At 37.3% G+C, this 17,408-nt stretch overlaps 5 protein-coding genes and 1 long non-coding RNA gene across 9 annotated transcripts; 4 read left to right on the plus strand and 2 right to left on the minus strand.

The window, feature by feature from the left end:
• Positions 1-65: 65 nt before the first annotated feature.
• On the plus strand, positions 66-954 carry LOC110844441. Its single transcript, XM_022090648.2, has 3 exons — positions 66-411; positions 476-550; positions 640-954. Exons 1-3 carry the CDS (start codon positions 255-257, stop codon positions 843-845), a joined length of 438 nt encoding a protein of 145 aa, XP_021946340.1. The 5' UTR covers positions 66-254; the 3' UTR covers positions 846-954.
• Positions 955-1,125: 171 nt separating this feature from the next.
• LOC110863354 lies at positions 1,126-4,775 on the minus strand. Its single transcript, XM_022112637.2, has 7 exons — positions 3,916-4,775; positions 3,485-3,804; positions 3,011-3,416; positions 2,618-2,937; positions 2,064-2,535; positions 1,756-1,944; positions 1,126-1,612 (listed from the first exon to the last, which is right to left on the minus strand). The coding sequence occupies exons 1-7, from the start codon at positions 4,225-4,227 to the stop codon at positions 1,385-1,387; spliced, it is 2,247 nt and encodes a 748-aa protein (XP_021968329.2). The 5' UTR covers positions 4,228-4,775; the 3' UTR covers positions 1,126-1,384.
• Positions 4,776-5,429: 654 nt separating this feature from the next.
• On the plus strand, positions 5,430-8,393 carry LOC110863240 (keratinocyte proline-rich protein). 2 transcript variants are annotated; one of them, XM_035846730.1, is made up of 8 exons: positions 5,430-5,683; positions 5,752-5,807; positions 5,898-6,015; positions 6,126-6,845; positions 6,934-7,227; positions 7,310-7,650; positions 7,732-8,007; positions 8,113-8,393. In XM_035846730.1, the coding sequence occupies exons 1-8, from the start codon at positions 5,614-5,616 to the stop codon at positions 8,281-8,283; spliced, it is 2,046 nt and encodes a 681-aa protein (XP_035702623.1). In that variant the 5' UTR covers positions 5,430-5,613; the 3' UTR covers positions 8,284-8,393. The 2 variants fall into 2 exon arrangements, with proteins under 2 accessions (XP_035702623.1, XP_021968190.1); XM_022112498.2 differs by having other exon boundaries at positions 5,453-5,683; positions 7,732-8,025.
• Positions 8,360-10,197, minus strand: LOC110863241 (F-box/LRR-repeat protein 15). 2 transcript variants are annotated; one of them, XM_022112499.2, is made up of 6 exons: positions 9,647-10,197; positions 9,434-9,575; positions 9,175-9,354; positions 8,943-9,100; positions 8,737-8,865; positions 8,360-8,652 (listed from the first exon to the last, which is right to left on the minus strand). In XM_022112499.2, exons 1-6 carry the CDS (start codon positions 9,697-9,699, stop codon positions 8,472-8,474), a joined length of 843 nt encoding a protein of 280 aa, XP_021968191.1. In that variant the 5' UTR covers positions 9,700-10,197; the 3' UTR covers positions 8,360-8,471. The 2 variants fall into 2 exon arrangements, with proteins under 2 accessions (XP_021968191.1, XP_021968192.1); XM_022112500.2 differs by having other exon boundaries at positions 9,434-9,555; positions 9,647-10,170.
• A 693-nt stretch (positions 10,198-10,890) lies between these two features.
• Positions 10,891-11,689, plus strand: LOC118434056. Its single transcript, XR_004833750.1, has 3 exons — positions 10,891-10,930; positions 11,028-11,105; positions 11,172-11,689. It is a non-coding gene; the product is annotated as an uncharacterized LOC118434056 (long non-coding RNA).
• Positions 11,690-15,059: 3,370 nt separating this feature from the next.
• On the plus strand, positions 15,060-17,406 carry LOC110844458 (thioredoxin-2). 2 transcript variants are annotated; one of them, XM_035846651.1, is made up of 4 exons: positions 15,060-15,464; positions 15,531-15,717; positions 15,801-16,747; positions 16,844-17,406. In XM_035846651.1, the coding sequence occupies exons 1-3, from the start codon at positions 15,382-15,384 to the stop codon at positions 15,957-15,959; spliced, it is 429 nt and encodes a 142-aa protein (XP_035702544.1). In that variant the 5' UTR covers positions 15,060-15,381; the 3' UTR covers positions 15,960-16,747; positions 16,844-17,406. The 2 variants fall into 2 exon arrangements, with proteins under 2 accessions (XP_035702544.1, XP_021965661.1); XM_022109969.2 differs by having other exon boundaries at positions 15,229-15,464.
• The last annotated feature ends 2 nt before the right edge of the window (positions 17,407-17,408 follow it).

Below are 17,408 nucleotides of genomic sequence, written 5' to 3' on the forward strand. Positions count from 1 at the left end.
ATGTCGCGTCCTGCGTGCTCCACCGCGATCTGTTTGCGTGCATCCGAGTCCGCGCCAGGATAAGAGGAACCCTTCTTCCAGCGCTCCACTTTGCCTGAGTCAACCAAAGTGTGCGGACGCTCCAAGAGTTTTTCCAGGCTCACGACCATCACATGAGCTCAGTCATTTTGTCCCCACTATCAGCAACAATTAAAATCAAATTCCCGCAGACCAGGAGCAATTGAGCGTGAAACAAGGGGACTCAAAGCAATAAAATGGCTCCGTCCTATAGTAAAAATATTGTTACAAATCCGACTATTGTCCCAGATCTTCAAGGAAAATTTCCGTGTTTCTTTCCAAAGTGCCCATGGACGTTTGAGAGCCATATTCGAGCTATTACACATGTGGCCCAAGCCCATTTGAAGGAAAAAAGTAAGTCAGCTATTCAAACGCATTATACACCCGTGAGTTTATTGTTTTGTGTTTATAATTTCAGTTGATAATGTGGGTGAAGGTGAAGTGGTGGAATTATCCGCGGAGAGTTCTACGAAGAGTTCGGATATAAGGCTAGGTTCGAATTTCGAATATAAATAATGCTGTTTTCCTGCATACATAATTATAATTTATCGTTGTGCTGTACATTTTTGCTCTTTTGTACAGAGGAGGAGGAGGAGCTTGAACTTCTTGCTGAAGTCATGGACAACGCATGGGCTGATCTTAAAAATCCACCCAAGATCTCCATAGTCATTGTGCCTCCCAAAAGCACACCGAAGTACCAGCCACGCTTCGAGCCCACTCCACTCTGGAAAATACCTCCACTGATGAGGAGATCTTACAAAAGAACATTTAGGAAGGTGATGAAATAGTAGAAATTGGATGGAACTGAAGGAACTTTTTTACTATATTGATTTAGATAATTTGAAATGTTGACTTATATTATATCTGATTAGATTTATTTTCTTTTTTTTATTCCTTTATATCGTTTTGTATTTGATAATAGATTTTGTAGTTAATAAAAATTTTATTTATTTCCCAAAAATTGCAAAGTGTTATTCTAAATGGTGTTCGTTATTCCGCAAAGGATTTTATACATTGCATTAAATGAAGTTTCTGAAACGGTCTAGTTTAGTAGATTGTTTACAGATACTTATTTACATTAATAAAAGTATATAATTTATTTATTTAATCATGAGAGCATGCACCAAAAAATTGAATAGTTTATGACTAACTTCCATCCTCTCATTATTGCTCAAAGTATTGTGGAACGATCTACGAGCACAATTTTTTAAATTTTACAGTTTCATTTTTTCATCTACATACATAAAAGACTTTAAAATTCAGAAATAAGTCTAACCTAACAGCCTAATTATTTAATCCCTATCAGCTAAACAAATAAAATTGTAAACTATGTCTCCGTTTTACTTTTCCAATGATCAGGAACGAGCATTGATGGTTTAATTGCGACTTTGATGCCTCTGGACGTAGACTTACTCTTGGTAAGACTTTTATTTCTTGACATTGATTTCGTTGAAATGGGAATGAACAAATCATCTTCGCCACTGCTGGACATTAGATCCACGTAATCCATTGCCACATAACCAGCCTTATCAAAATGACTTCTGGAACTGAGAAACTGTGAAATTTATAAATACATAAGTCATCGGATTAGCTATCATATTACAAATGCAATGTATGCATGTATTTATAGCATACGTATTTATGCAATACACTACACAGAATACATAAATAAGCAAGAAGAAAGTGTAAATTTGTTACATCAAGATTCCTCCAATGGTATTCCCTCAAGTTCAAACCAAGGATTTCCTGATGACACCGTCGTGAGTAGGGGTACAATCTGAAGCCAAAAGTGGTATTGAGGTACTTAAAGTTGTGGTCATACCATCGTCGCTCGTCTTCGGGGTTAGGAATTAGCAAAGTACGTGGAATATGCTCCAAATCCAGTACCTGTTTTGATTATCCATCCACCGATAAGAGATAGTTTTGTTTATTTTTGAAAACCCCAAGTTTACTTATATGCATACATTTAAATACATATATTGACGAAAATTTCCTAGTATACTAACCTGTAGCGATTTCAGTGCCTGGATTCCTGCACTGTTTCTCCTCAGCTCTGATAAATCCTCTTCATCTTCCAGAGGCAGTTCAATGTTGTAATATCTCGCATAATCTCCAAAATGTTTATATTCCTTCAACGTTCTCAGTACAGTTTTGGAAGAGTCTGAAAGAGAGTTCCTTTCGTCACGACTCCCAGGAAGGAGACACGACTCCAAGGTTGTCTCAAAGTCAAACTGGGTTTTGATATATAGTTCTTCCAGAGCTGATGAATTTTCATACGACTTGAAAAATGTTCTCAGCACCGGGACGGACGGGAGATAAATCCATACTTTTCTCAAGAGCGGAAAGAATTTCCCAACCTTCTGAACAAATGAAGGGTCTTTCAATCCGTCCGGAAGTTGCATCTCTTTCAATTGACTGCTTCCCTTTTTACTCGCATTTTGTGGAAACCGGACGGCCAGATCCCATCTGCTACCACATCTTAATTCACCAATGAAATATATATAAAATACAAATTATTATAGATCACTCTAAATAAATTCAAATATCAAAATATTTTTACCGGAAAATTTTCAATTTCCTTAGCAGAGAAAACCCACACTCTTCCAATTCTATCAGATTTCCGAGTACAACTTTCTCCAATACTGGAAAGTCCGTATGTCCAAGGACTAATATAAGTTTAAGAGGGCTTAGTTCATCATGACCCCCAAGGTGAGAATCATCATCAAGTCGGATCTCTCGCCATCGCTTGGATGACGGATTTTTAGTGTCCATTGAATCTGAGACGAAGTTGTATTTTGGGCAAACTGTAAGCTCTCTTAAGCTGGACATTTTTCTGGGAAACGTTATACTTAATTTAGATTTGTCCAGGCCTGGGCGTCCCTGAAACGTATACAATGCTGCATGATCTTTTTTCACTAATATAAATAGTTTTTTCTCTAAAAAAATGCCATACTTTTAGTCCTCCGTGTATGGTCACAGATTCGAGGCTATCCTTGCCGACTTCTAAAAGTCTCTCAAGAGTCGTCAAAATTTCATAATCCTGCGTCACGAGGAGCCCATCTCCAAGTTCAATATCCACCCATGATATTCCTCCTCCGGCTTCTGCGAGCTTAACGACCACGTCTAATTCCTCTTTGGTAATCACAGCCTTTTCCTCTTCTCCTTCCCTCGCCAGACACAAGAGTTTCAACGAGTTTAAAGATTTCTGGCCACTTTCACCAATCACATTCAGCACTTGGATAACTTGGTCGCTGTTACTTTCTTCCCTGTGGTATCGCATGGAAAATTGCTTGAGAAAAGTAGCATGTTTGAAAACATTTGTCAGTAGTTTCAGCACTTTTGACCAGCATCTTGGAGGCCTGAATGATAAAAATATGAAACACACTTGAATACACAGTTTATAGTTTTGACTTAATTGATTGTGTACCTGTTTATATCATCACAAATTAAAACTAGGTGGTTCACATGTCGGGCGCATTTCTGAACAAATTTCTGAAAAAGTTCCAAGTGTAGTTCATCGTGAAAATCGTTGGTGTGAAGTAGACTCATTGTGATATTCCAAACTGATAAGTTTTCTATAATTTCAGGATTTTTAATAAACTTGTTCAATTGCTTAGTGGAAGTATTATGGAGCAGAGAGCACACATCCAGGACATCTCGAAACTTAGAGGATTTCCTAGACTTCTTTGAAGTTGAAGGTAGATTATTTACAGCACCCTCATCGTCATCAGAGCTTTGCACTAAATCCTGTAATATTACATCGATCGATACACAAAATTATTAAGTGATTATGAGATTTCTCATATTTTGTCAAATTGTAACGTCTCTGCTTCTTTATGTGTATATGTACATAGTCACCTTGTAACTAATTACAGACCGTCTTCGTCGTAGACCGTAATGACTAGAATTCTGCCCAGTATCTTCTGTGATATCGTCTTGGTGGTCGCTATCGTCAGCCAGAGTTATTTCAGAGGGTTGACTGTTTGCCTCGGAGGATTGTGCACAATTTTTCGAACAACTTCTTCGTGAAAGTTGGACAATGTCCATGTCGAGGTCTGAATTGTTATCTTCCTCTTCATCATTAGACGATGTGCCGTTATTTGAAGGGAGGATGGTAGGGAGTTCGTTTAAGGTGGATGACGATTGTTCCGGTTGATATATTTCGTCCATTTTATTAGTGATAATTGTCAATTTTATTTACAACGGAATAATCTTGCACGATTGTTACTGTTACATACAATTATATTTTAAAAATACGGTACTTATTAAAGTACATCCAAATTTAAAATTACACACTTGTCACCTGTGTCTACTGTCGGTACAGTAAAATATGAATAATTTTTTCAATACTTGAGTAAAATTACTTTTTTTACAGCTTGCTAACTAAGTCACTTAAATATTCATTAAGTAATTTACAATTACAAAAGATTTACAATTAAATGCTGAAGATTCCTGGATTGGTTTTGTGTACATAGTGCATATGTACTTACGATTTACCGTACTTACAATGTATATACAATACACAGGTTTGGGCAATTCTTCAATCTCATATTTCATTTTTGTCTCACTTTATCCACACTGTCAACTGTCGTAAGTAATGAACTTTCGGAGTCTTATTCCATACATGCATCGGATAAAAATAGTTACAACATTAACGTCTTATTTAATGCACGTATGACGTATAATACGTCACGTATTAAATATATCCATTTGATTAGTAGTTTTATTTTTACAACATTTATGCAGTACTTTATGAATGCATATACATATGTAATTGTAATTATTATTCTACAAAATTAGTCAAAAATTAATAGCATTTTTTTCAGTTTACTCTATTTGTCATCTGCAATTCGTTTTCAAGACATGCGTAGAAAAAGATGGCAAAATTATTCGTAAAGATTTTTGGAAAAATTAATTACTTTTGGAAATTTACACTTTTTCCCATTTTTTACTTCCTGTGTAAATGGTATTAATGTATAAATAATGTATTCTTCAAATTCAGACATGCATCGTATCTACGTGTGCATATAAGTATGTACACATATTTGCGCATCAATGCACCGGTATTGATTGATAACAACAATAAATATTACATTCCTAAATAGAGACTTATCTTTTCGTTATTTTCTACCATATTTTGGCAAAGTTTTTCTGCTGCAATTGTCACAAATAATATTTACAAGAGTTTCGAGTAATCAGAAACCTTAACGCAAATATGTGTACATTCGCCTCAATATTCACTCCACCGTAAATTCATATAAACACTGCACCAAAGACTAGACAGGGAGCAAACAATGCAAATTTTGGACAAACAAACAACTGACCAAAAATAAATATAGGAAATGTTTCGGGCAAAATTTGTTTCCAGGTTTATGCATTATTTGTTGAAGCTGGAACTAGCTTTTGCAGATATGCTACTAAACTAAATAACTTATATAACACCAGTGTCACCAAATTAACAAAAAGTGCCTACATAAACCCCCCACAAATTGTGCATAGTCTGCATTCTGCATACCTGCCTCTACCTCAGCTCTAGAATTCTCAACTAGAATCAAAATGAACAATGTCATTATTCTCACCATTTCTTTGTACTTTCAAATCTCTTTAGGACAAAGTGACGAACTTGGTAACATTTATACATCTACAAAATAAGATTCAATCGTACATATGAGCATAATTATTTATTTAATGCAGGTTTGGAGCCTTTGTCCCAATGGGGTGGGAAAACGTACTTCATAAGCTCAAAAATGGTACCACGCATAATATTCATGTATAACTGACAATGGTATAATTCTTAAAGTACTTATTCTAATTTTTGCTGCTAACTTGTACATGTTCAGGTGGCTGCAAATTCGGCTGCCGAAATCTGTTCTGTGTACGGGTACAAGCTCCTGAGTATCGAGGATGACAATGAAAACCAATTTGTAAAGGAGCAATTACAGCAACTGCATCAGAAAGGTGAAGTGCAAATTGAAAGTCAAGTCGTCATCGGGATAAGCTACATTTCTATTTTTAGGCAATCTTTATTTTGACTGTCGATTCATGAATGATTATGATTTCCTTTGTAGACCGCAGCGTTGGCGACGTGTGGACAAGTGGGGTCGCTCAGGCCAACTCGACCTTCACGAGGACATTCTGGCTCAGCGGTGGTGGCTCCTTCGACCCCGATTCTGACTATTCCAGTGCGCAGATGGAATTCATGGATTTTTCCAAGATTGTTCATGTGGGAATCAGGAACAAAAAAAGACAGAAAGAGAATAGCGTCATACGAAATCGGAGAAACGCAATTTACAGCAATTGGAGAAGTTACAACACGAATACCAACCAACAAAAGCAACAAGCGTACAATAACCAACAGCAAACCTTGTATGATGACTGGCAAAACCAATATCAACAATTGACAACTGCAAGATACGTAACACAAGAACAAGCCCAATATTACCAGAATCCTTATCAGGACAGCAATTATAACTACCAATATTCCAACCAATATTACGAAGCTCAGGCCCCGGCTCCAGTTCAGGTTTCCGCACAAAATGAGTACCAATACCAAAATCAGTACCAGAACCAGTACCAAGCTCAAGTTGGAACTAATCAGTACGGATACAGTTCCAATGTCAATCAAGCGATAGAGATTCAGCGTCCTGGCTCTAGTAATCGATGCAATTGCTCGTGCGACTACTCCCCTTATTGTGACCGCACCCCAAAATGCACCGTAGATTTGCAGCCTTGTGTAACTAGAAAACGAGAATGCTCGTATGATACTCCCACATGTTCGGCAACAAGAGGTGAGCAAGTACGATGGCAAGTGTATTCATTATGCAAATAATAAGCGCACATTTATTAATGACATCGTATATCAACAACCTTTGCTAGGAAACTGTTCTGCTGCGTGTCCCCCTTGCACCATCGACCCACCCAAATGCACGGTGACTCAAGGGGCCTGCAACGTCACTACGGCCCCGTGCACTCTCCGAAAGCAACCAATATGCACCTTGAGAGCTGAGGAGTGCACCACAACTCGACCTCCCTGCACCACAAGACCGGGTAACTGCTCGGTAAAGAAGTCAAAGGTGCCATGTCCAACAACACCAAAATGCAGGCCAGGAGGCTGTGAATCCGTTCAGCCCCCATGCACCAAGGAACAAGGACCATGCACACTTACCACAGGTGATAAATATTTGTATCAAGTATTATACTAAACACAGGTCAAGCGAATTTTAAAAATGCATCATCAATAAAAATATGATAGGTCCATGTCCTGCTAACAGTGGACAAATGTGTCAGACTCAGAAATGTCCTGAACCTATAACCAAATGCCCTCCACCTTATACAACATGCCGTCCTTTTATCGACTGTACTCCCATTATCTGCCAATCACCTCTAATTGTGTGCCAAGAACCTACCACCCATTGTCCCAACCCGGTCACGTATTGTCCACCAGCCACCATAGTTTGTGGAGAGCCTGACATTTTTTGTCCAGAACCAGACATCGTTTGTCCTGAGCCAGTTGTTAAATGTTCCAAACCAATCGCCGTTTGCCCCAAGGGTGTCTCTTGTCCTGGAGTTATCACTCATTGCACTGACGCAAAGGTCACTGCTTTCATATTAATCGCAATTGCATAACTAATATAAAAATTGTTTATGCATGTTGTAACTTGTTTCTTTTTGCAGGTTCGATGCAATACTCCGGAAGTTTCGTGTCCCCCTCCTAAAATTGAGTGCCAGCCTCCACCAACGTGCACCCCACCTGAGGTTCCCCCCTACCCAGATCCAGTCTGCCCACCCGGTTATGAGGACTGCTGTGATCAGAAGCAGTCGTATTATCAGCAAGGAGATCAGGCACCGCAGGGCGATCAACCAGTACGCCAAGAAGATGAGCCGAGTGGTTATCAAGAAGATGTCCCCACCTCAGACGTTATAGCAAATTCTACCCTATCAGATAACCAGGTGGCCGAGAAATTAGTGGTAATCTTTATTACACATCAACATTATTGTGCGTGTTATTAGTATACTTTTACGTGAGAAATATGCAATGGCATGATTTTATGATAGGACAATGATCCGAAAGAAGTAGATGTCATTCATCAAGTGGCAGACGAGGACGTTAGTCGCAACCACTTTCGTTGTATCGGGTTGGCTGAAAAGCATGCCTTCAAATGGGACTTGAAACATTGTACAGATAAGCGAAGGTTCATTTGCGAAGAAGGCACAAGCGATGAGTGAAACTTATTTACATGGTAGATACGCAAATATTTCTGTCGTAAAGTCATAAATACAATCATTTAATAAATAATAAAAGTATTGTACACGATAAGTACAAGCAGGAAGCTTTATTTCACTTTTTATATCGTGGTGACAAAAATTCTCTACTTGATCTTTCACAGTAAATGAGTAGCTGGTTGACACTTTACTTAAACTTGCACCCTGATCCCGAGTCCACTACTTCTATCCCCCCAGTTGTTGTTGCTCGTTGCAGATTGATCAATTTCAACAGTACCCCGAATTCTCAGTGAACGTAAACTCGCTTCTGTAACGCCACGACAGTACCGTACTTTGAGCGACTGTAGACTTTTGCAGTACTCAGCCACACTCCTAAATATCAGCAAAACACATAGAATAACTTTTCGTGTTCCTCATCATCTCCCTCAAGAAAATATTTTGGTCACTATTTCGTACTTGATGCCATGATCCGTAACTCCACAAGCACTCACATCCACGTGCGTAAGGTTTGGACAAGATCGGGAAATCAAAAGTAGTGTGGCATCATTCACTGCCGGCATAAATGCCAATTTTATTCTTTTCAACCTGTAAATGTCCAAAAATAAGTCACATAATTCACATTCTTCTCGTCCGTAAGGCGTAATAGTGGTTCACTTTCGTACCTTCCAAAGCGCATAATAAAGTGCCCAAGTAGTTCATTATTGATTGATTTACACAATGAAAAGTCTACCCGTTCCAACTCAGTGAGATGCGTCATCACTAATTCAATTGATTGTGGGGTCACCCAGTTGCAACCGCTTAGTCCAAGTACTTTCAGTCCCTTTAGCGTTTAATATGAAATGTTTTATTACTTTTTGTCATTGTCGCAGAATGTCTTCTTAACATTATAAGTACTTTGCAACCGAAAACGAGTCGGTGTACACATGTCCCATTCAAATTGGAACATCCACTCAGGTCCGCTTCCTGGAGTTCCTTATTCGTCGTAAAGAGTTGTGATAATGAAGCGTCGTCCACCCAGTCGCAATGTTTTCTTAATCGGAGGACCTTGAGCTTCGTACAGTTTCTGAATACTCGCTAAATAAATTTTTGAAAATTTCAGAAAATGGGACGAATAAAAATCGTGTCTTTATTATTTTATACTTTATATGCTCACTTGAAATGCAAAGGCACTGAAAGATCCAAGGATCTCAATCTCCTTCAAGGTTGAAAAATATTGGTCCATGCAACTTCTTCCCATAGTGCTAACTGATCCTAAATGGAACAAGTCTTTCCATTCTAACAACGGAAATATTTTTCTAAATGTAGAATAAGTTCAGTTTCCAAAATGAATCATCCAAGGCCAAGCTATTAATGTAATGGTACTTACGAGAATAAAATATGTTCCCAGTGGAGATCAAAAAATGCACTTTTTTTATCCATAATTTGTACTGTGGCTACGATTCCAAATATTGAAACTGCATAATTTATAGAAATGATCACTGCACAAAGTTATTATAATTACTCCCTATTTGTCTCTGTGAATTTCAAGCATGAATATGGAATTATGCAGATATATGTATGATTTCTGAATTTCTGATTTGTTAATAAAACAACGAATAACAGGAAATGTATGTAGAATCGGTTAGTTCTGATTCGGAGAAATAGACATCCCCGGGTTTTTTACAGGGAAATATTTGATGATGGCCTTCTAGAACAGCGAGACCGAGGCGTACATATGTAGATACATACCCAGTGGCTTATTTCTTTTGTAAATTATTTATTTTAAAAAGCAACTGAATAATCGAGTATCTATTCACTACCCAGCTGACCAGATTTACTGAAGAATTACAGGCATATTGCGATTACATTTACATTTACAATGCACTCATGCAAATGTGTACAACTGTGCACAATGTGAAAAAGTAATCAACTTTACATAATCCCTGGCAAGAGAATGAGACATAGACAACGCTGAAATACACAAAAGTTTGGATAAATTTGCATATATGAGTGAGAAATTTGAATTACTGAAATTTTGAGTTTGAAGACGCATTTACGCATTAGGTTTACGGTCGATATATAATTCAATTATCGCACTCAATCACGATTCGCACGCTTACCACTCATGCATCAATAAATTTGCAAAATTTAATCGCATTAAATTCCGCCTAAAACAGAATAAAACCAAATAAAATATGTTCCCTGTGCGTCATTCTATCGTTAATCCTGTCCAATTGTTGCTTGAATAATCAAAATGTGTAAAATATGTCGAATGCAAAAGCACACCATGCATGGCACGAGCCAACATCTTTCAATCAACAACACCTGAATTGTTAGCTCGTTAATAATACCTACATAAGAATTATTTATATGATAATTTCCGCAATAATAAAATCTTTGTCGCGTTTACTACGCTGCACAATTGACAAAACGATAAATTATTTATTACTGAGCTGGAAAATATTTTGTTTAAAATCCACTTTCATGCGGATAAAGGTATGACATGTAATGCTGCGAGATGTTGACTTTCGACTCCTCCTCCCAATCACAGCTAAGTTACTGTTATGTCTTAATTAGCATATTAGTATATATACTGAAACTAGCATGATAAGTGAACCATTTTATTTTACACTTAATATCAGTCATCATACATCAAGCTAAACCTCTATTGGTGAGCATCTTTAGAAAGCCTTATTTTTTTAGCAAAGTAGCAGAGTTCAAGTATTCAAAAGTTGCAGAAAATTTTCTAAAAAAAACTGACTTCACAGGAATCGTAGAAACCTAATCCTTAATCTCACCAATAGTAAAACCTCTCCTAACATAAGAAAAAAATTACGAAGAAATAGGTGAGTTATTTGTTACACATGCAAGTTTGTGAATGGTATAACTTTAAAGTAGAATTTTAATTTCAGAGTTTCTACAAATTCAACAATGTCCACAAAGACCCTGCTTCTAGTTTTTCTAGTCGTTGTTCTCGCTGCAAAATTGACATTTTCGCTTCCGATGAGCATCATTGATTCTAAGACATCAAATAACATCGTTTCCGAAGGACATGAGGTGCGAAATTTTGTGGACGATTCGACATGCAACTGGCATTGCCAACGCCTTAGAAATTGTGCTGCTCTGCAGTTTATCATTCAAACTCTAAACTGCAACCCTGCTCCTGCTGGGTGTTCCTGCTGAACAGAATGCGTCTCTAAATTAAGCATGCCTGAAATCTTCATTGTGCCATAATAGTAATGTGTATATGATATAGTATCAAGATTCCTAAACTTTTTAGCTTGTTTCCGTGGAGGAAATGTATTAGGATTATGTAATACATGCCATGTTTAACCTTTTAAAAACGGATTCCACCAATAAGGTGGAGGGCGATTTCGATCTCTTGGCGACGGACTACACCAATAAGGTGTAGGCCAAATTTTTCGCCTTAGCGACGGACTACACCAATAAGGTGTAGGCCAACTTTTTCTCGTTGGCGACGGATTCCACCAATAAGGTGTATGGTTACAGAATTCCGTTGAGACCGGGCTACATCAATAAGGTGTAGGAAAAAATAAAAATAAAATGACCGAGAAAATTTTCTCAGTTCCATTCTTTCCTCCTTATTTGTCGTTGGTTTTTCTTCAAGCCTGAACTAATTTTTTTAGAGTTTAGAGTTGTAGTTGTAGTGGGGGGAGGAACTCGGAGGAAGTGCATCAGAGGTCACGCCGCGCCCCCGAAAAATTATCCAACATTGGCGCCGCTAATAAATTGGTCGGCGTTGACCTCTGACCTGTATCATGTTGTAAATATGATACAGTTCATATTTTTTTTAAATTATCACAACGTTCTCTTTAGCTAATATATTCGCAATAGTGTCACCACCGATCGGAACAAGTCACAGAACACTGAAGGACAAAATTATAGCTAATAACTTGTTTAAAATATAAAATGCATCCCAAAATCAGTGTCATCAAATTGATGACATGAATGATGACGATTTATTCGTTTAGTTTATTTTTGTAGTACTATCAAAATCAAATCCGATCTTTTTATCAAAATTAATATCGTGTGTTCATTTGGTTCAGTTGCAATTTCATGTTAAAAATGTATTATGTTCTAATTTTTGTTGTCGAATCAGTTCCAGGTCTCTAATAAATCATAACTGCATCAGTAGAATATTCAAAATCGGTTTGCATTAATTCAGTCCCCAACTGATTTTATCACCGCCCCACAAGTCGGTCTCAATAGTATTCTGCCCCCCAGTAAATCCGCCCCCAAATGCAATAGAAACCATTTTTAATTCCGTTTTTAAATGGTATCCAGGTCAAAATTAATTAGTTTTTATAAGGTTAATAAATTTCGTTTATTTTTCTTAGGTGAGGCATAGTAACCATGACCACATGGAAAAGTGCATGGTTACGGCGAAGCCTAAGGAGGGGAGCTTGCGAGGTTGATAATAACAGATCTTGATGCCCTTTGGATATGTGGTAGGGACCCATGAGTGTACTAAAACCCTGAAGTAGTTTGACTCCATGGCCACATTTGCGCCCGCCACACCCACTCAAAAATGCCCAAAAACGCTTTCACTCGAGTTTTCACTCACTCAAATCCACGTCAAAAATCCAATTTTACTCGGATTTTGAAATTTCTTTCACCATTATACTCCCAGATAGTTGCTTTCTTCAATCCAATATCAAACTCAATTTTATTGATGATTATTTCGCAAACATAATTTGTTTTGTTGATGACTACAACAATGCTCATTCAGAATTTTAAATTTTAAAAATACTAAAAATTTCGAAAAAATTGAGTTTGATATTGGATTGAAGAAAGCAACTATCTGGGAGTATAATGGTGAAAGAAATTTCAAAATCCGAGTAAAATTGGATTTTTGGCGTGGATTTGAGTGAGTGAAAACTGGGGTGAAAGCGTTTTTTGGACATTTTTGAGTGGGTGTGGCGGGCGCAAATGTGGCCATGGAGTCAAACTACTTCAGGGTTTTAGTACACTCATGGGTCCCTACCACATATCCAAAGGGCATCAAGATCTGTTATTATCAACCTCGCAAGCTCCCCTCCTAAGTATGCAAACAGACCCCACTTCCAAATATTCTGCCAAAGATTGCGGCAAAACGACTAATCGTATCAAAATGGTGTAAAAGGCAACGTGCAGACCTTGCTGGGTAGATGATGCCCGTCAGGTCTAGAAACATGACATTCTTATTTTAACCCATTTAAAATCGATTTTAAACTTTCAAACGACTGGCAAATTCACTTTTACCATGCAACGGTTGTGTCGTACCTATGTTTTATTGTGCGCAAATCTATAACGCGTCATTTAAAACAAACCCGAGCAAAATCGGATAAGAAATGAAGGGCTTTTCTTGGTAGCATCTGCAACCAGTTCGGTTACTTGTAACAGTCGTCCATTACTTATCATGCATACCTAAATACGAGGTTTCCATTAGTAACCAGCATAAGAGAAACAATTGAGACGTACTGACGTATCTAAATATGTGCCTCTACATGTACACTCTTAGAAATCCAGTATTAAAATAATACCTAGCGGTATTCATATATGACTTTATCAAAATGGATTGATAAATAATACTGTGTAGGAATAACTCGGTATTAATACGTGGTATTGATCCGTAGTACTGTGCAGTAAATAATAGTTTGGTGTTAAAGTTTTACCATATAGGTAGCAAAATATTACGGACTGTTATTTATGATTTTAATACCAAGTGGTAACAATTTTAACACCGAGAAATCAATACATACATACGTGACTATATCAAATTTCTAATAGTGTATATATAATATTGATTCATATTCTTACCTACCCACACCCACAGGAGAAACGAATTTACACTTTTAGAAATCTGCTATTAAAATAATACCAAGCGGTATTCACACACTACTCCATAAAACTGGTATTGATAATATTTGATAAGTATCATACTTTAGCTTTAGTCATAGCTTTGTAGCAAAATTTAACTGACCGGTACAATTCTAGTACCAAGCGGTAGTAACTTTAATACCGAGAAATCAATACTTGCCTGACTATATCAGATTTCTACAGTATATGCATTCACACTTACATATAGGGGAATTAATTTGGTATGCATCTACACCCTAGGGGGATAGTTAATTTGGAAAGTACCGATTTACTTGTAGGCTTAAAAACAAAAAATAAATTAAATTCTTTAAAAAAAGCTTAGGTGAGGCTTGCTTAAAAGGGGAAAACAAGCTATTATCATCGTACACTAAAATAATGTGGTGTATCAGTGTTTATCCCAGAATTTATAATTTTCGGTAAATATCCCAACAAATAATATGCATTAGGGACCATTTGCCTCACCGTGGGCCGTGTTGTGATAAAAAGAATTGAAATAAATTTTCAATTTTTATTAATGTCGTAATTGGGGTTGAGTAATCCAATTTGTTGTTCTTTAATACATTGCTGTGCGTTCCTCATTTTGAGTAATTAGCTCTGATCATGAGTAAGAGTCATCAAATTCATGACACTGAATTTTAAAAATTTTGTACTACGTCAATAAATTTTTGAAATATGTATATTCATGCTGCTCATCAAAGATAACGTCATACTCAAATAGTGACGAAGTTTAATTATAGTAGATTCTTCATACCAATATATAATATCCATACTTATATATATCTAGAAGGTAGATTTGTATCAAACAAGAAACAACCGATCACGGCCCACGGTGCGGCAAATAGTCCCTAATGCATATTATTTGTTGGGATATTTACCGAAAATTATAAATTCTGGGATAAACACTGATACACCACATTATTTTAGTATACGATGATAACAGCTTGTTTTCCCCTTTTAAGCAAGCCTCACCTAAGCTTTTTTTTAAGAATTTAATTTATGTACATTACATCTTTATTGAACGACGTTCCCACGTTCCTTTCAACTACCAAATCAAAGTTTCCATGAAAATGCCATAAAAATTTCCAACCAAACCTTTGTCTGCAGCACGAAAGATTACAGTCTTTTTTGTATAAATTATGGCTCATCCATTTTCCACTACGATCTTAAAAATTTCTGTTCTATTGCATATTGTATAAACAGTTTACAAGTCTGATAATTCATCTATTGCAATAATTTTACGAGATGGGCAACATGTGCGGTTGTGGTAAGAAAAGTAGTGGCGAGAAAATTGGTGGTCATCCTCACGAACTTGGTGTTAAGGAACGGTGAGTGCAGCAATAATAGCAAATTTTAACAAGTAGTGAAGTTTTCTTGGTCGATTCTGCAAACAGGACACATCCCTTGATTCAGAAAATTAACGACGGTTCCGAATTCTCGCAAGTACTCCAGAACCCAACGAACAGTGGAAAAATTGTAGTCGCTGATTTCATGGCTCCGTGGTGTGGACCGTGTCAACAAATCTCTCCTGCCGTCGAAAAGTTTGCCGAAGAGTTTAGCGACCATGCTGTTTTCATAAAGGTATGACTATACGGAATCTGACCAAATCACTGGCAGGTTGAAATTTGTGTGCAGTGGTGTGAACAATTTGATGCGACCAATAGATCAACGTTGACGAGAACGATGAGCTTGCAATGTCCTACGGCGTGTCTTCTATGCCGAAATTCATAATTTTCAAGGACGGAGTAAAGCTGGACGAACTTAATGGAGCAAATCCAGAAAAGCTTCACCAACTTATTCTTCAGCACATCACCCAGAAGTGAAATTGAGACCTTTAATTTTGTGAAACGTACAAAAATGTACGCTCAGACTTGGACTGTCACACATTGTAAATTCTCAAATTTCTAGGTTAATTGTGGCCAAATCAATATGCTAAATTTTAGGTGGGAGCGAGGGTAATATAATTTACAGTATTTACTTATCGTGCCTACTTTCCGTTTACCAACGTATTTGTGTACTCTCTGGCGTCAGTCAAGTATTTTCCATAATAAAACAAGATTATTAAACATAATTTTTAGCCGACAGGAAAAAACATGTTTTTATTGATGTACACACCTTCAATTGCTCCGTAGCTATCAATTTGTTAATATTGTTAATTACCTTACCAAATTGTATACAACAGAGGCAAGACTGGATTGCAGGTACAATACATAATATCTTGTTAAACAGGCGATAACTATTTCTGGATTAAAGTTAAAGCCACATTTTTCCGACAACACAAATAAAGAAATGCCCACAGATATCCAATGGTCCCAGTGAGGGTCATTTTCAGTTGAACTCTTGTTCCCAATGAACCATTGATTTTTTTAACATATTACTACTTTGGTGCTCTTGTATAGATTTAACGAACTATGGATTTCTTAAAAATTCTAGTCTTCCTGATTTTAGTTCTTTGCTTTGCTGGACTATCCTCACAAAGCCTTGTCCAGTACTTAGAATTCCATCGAAACACTGACTGCACAGATTTATCCGGAACGCTTGAAAACACTGATTTAACTATTGGGACACGGCCTGGGTTTTTTGATGCAAAAGCTTTCAAAGCAAATGGCATGTAAGGGGAAGAGATACGTAGATTTTCTAAAAAAATAGTAACAATAAACTACGGCACAATTGCTGTAAATAATTACGACTATAATTAATTGTACAGGTGGCGAGTACATTCCAAAATGAATGACACTACCACCAAACTTGATTTAGACTACAGAAGGGACTTGTGCGTCCCTTCGCCGCCTGGACACATGTCTTACTCAGCAGCAGAACGGCTCGGGAATGCGGCTCAGAACATTAGTTTTTTGGTATTTTTCATGGAACGAGGTCTGACTGGGGTCGGGATTAATTCTCAAAACACTTCCGAAACCAATTTACTAAGAACGTTCATGGCACTGTCGTGGTTCTTCGAAGGAGATGATTCGTGGACGGTTTACTCTGGAGAAAATTTTACCGGGGACTCACAATGTCTTGCACCACACAAAGATGTTACGGAATCCCATTACGGCTTCACTTACGACTTTAATTCAAGGCTAATTGTGCGGTCTGGAAAAATTGGGTGCACATCTGGGACCGGCACCACCGGGAAGGGCGTGTCACTAAAAGGATTTGTCAGTACTTTCTTATTATTGGTCGTAGCAAAGGTCATGCAATTTAATCATATTTAGTGTTATCTTCACAATAATGCTTTGGGAAAAATAAAATTATGTCTTCAACATTCAATA

Source organism: Folsomia candida, unplaced genomic scaffold, assembly GCF_002217175.1.
Source record: "Folsomia candida strain VU population unplaced genomic scaffold, ASM221717v1 Fcan01_Sc001, whole genome shotgun sequence".
NCBI classification, from domain to species: domain Eukaryota; kingdom Metazoa; phylum Arthropoda; class Collembola; order Entomobryomorpha; family Isotomidae; genus Folsomia; species Folsomia candida.

What these genes read in the sequence shown, in the direction of transcription:
- LOC110844441 (XM_022090648.2), top strand. Translation starts at nt 255, where the DNA reads ATGGCTCCGTCCTATAGTAAAAATATTGTTACAAATCCGACTATTGTC. An exon ending in AGCCCATTTGAAGGAAAAAA is followed by an intron (nt 412 to 475) that starts GTAAGTCAGCTA and finishes TTATAATTTCAG; the next exon opens with TTGATAATGTGGGTGAAGGT. An exon ending in GAGTTCGGATATAAGGCTAG is followed by an intron (nt 551 to 639) that starts GTTCGAATTTCG and finishes TCTTTTGTACAG; the next exon opens with AGGAGGAGGAGGAGCTTGAA.
- LOC110863354 (XM_022112637.2), bottom strand. Translation starts at nt 4,227, where the DNA reads ATGGACGAAATATATCAACCGGAACAATCGTCATCCACCTTAAACGAA. An exon ending in GGTCTGTAATTAGTTACAAG is followed by an intron (nt 3,805 to 3,915) that starts GTGACTATGTAC and finishes GTAATATTACAG; the next exon opens with GATTTAGTGCAAAGCTCTGA. An exon ending in ATTTGTGATGATATAAACAG is followed by an intron (nt 3,417 to 3,484) that starts GTACACAATCAA and finishes TTTATCATTCAG; the next exon opens with GCCTCCAAGATGCTGGTCAA.
- LOC110863240 (XM_022112498.2), top strand. Translation starts at nt 5,614, where the DNA reads ATGAACAATGTCATTATTCTCACCATTTCTTTGTACTTTCAAATCTCT. An exon ending in ACCATGCACACTTACCACAG is followed by an intron (nt 7,228 to 7,309) that starts GTGATAAATATT and finishes AAAATATGATAG; the next exon opens with GTCCATGTCCTGCTAACAGT. An exon ending in AGGTGGCCGAGAAATTAGTG is followed by an intron (nt 8,026 to 8,112) that starts GTAATCTTTATT and finishes ATTTTATGATAG; the next exon opens with GACAATGATCCGAAAGAAGT.
- LOC110863241 (XM_022112499.2), bottom strand. Translation starts at nt 9,699, where the DNA reads ATGGATAAAAAAAGTGCATTTTTTGATCTCCACTGGGAACATATTTTA. An exon ending in TGGGAACATATTTTATTCTC is followed by an intron (nt 9,576 to 9,646) that starts GTAAGTACCATT and finishes TTCTACATTTAG; the next exon opens with AAAAATATTTCCGTTGTTAG. An exon ending in TCAGTGCCTTTGCATTTCAA is followed by an intron (nt 9,355 to 9,433) that starts GTGAGCATATAA and finishes AAATTTATTTAG; the next exon opens with CGAGTATTCAGAAACTGTAC.
- LOC110844458 (XM_022109969.2), top strand. Translation starts at nt 16,548, where the DNA reads ATGGATTTCTTAAAAATTCTAGTCTTCCTGATTTTAGTTCTTTGCTTT. An exon ending in GCTTTCAAAGCAAATGGCAT is followed by an intron (nt 16,748 to 16,843) that starts GTAAGGGGAAGA and finishes TTAATTGTACAG; the next exon opens with GTGGCGAGTACATTCCAAAA.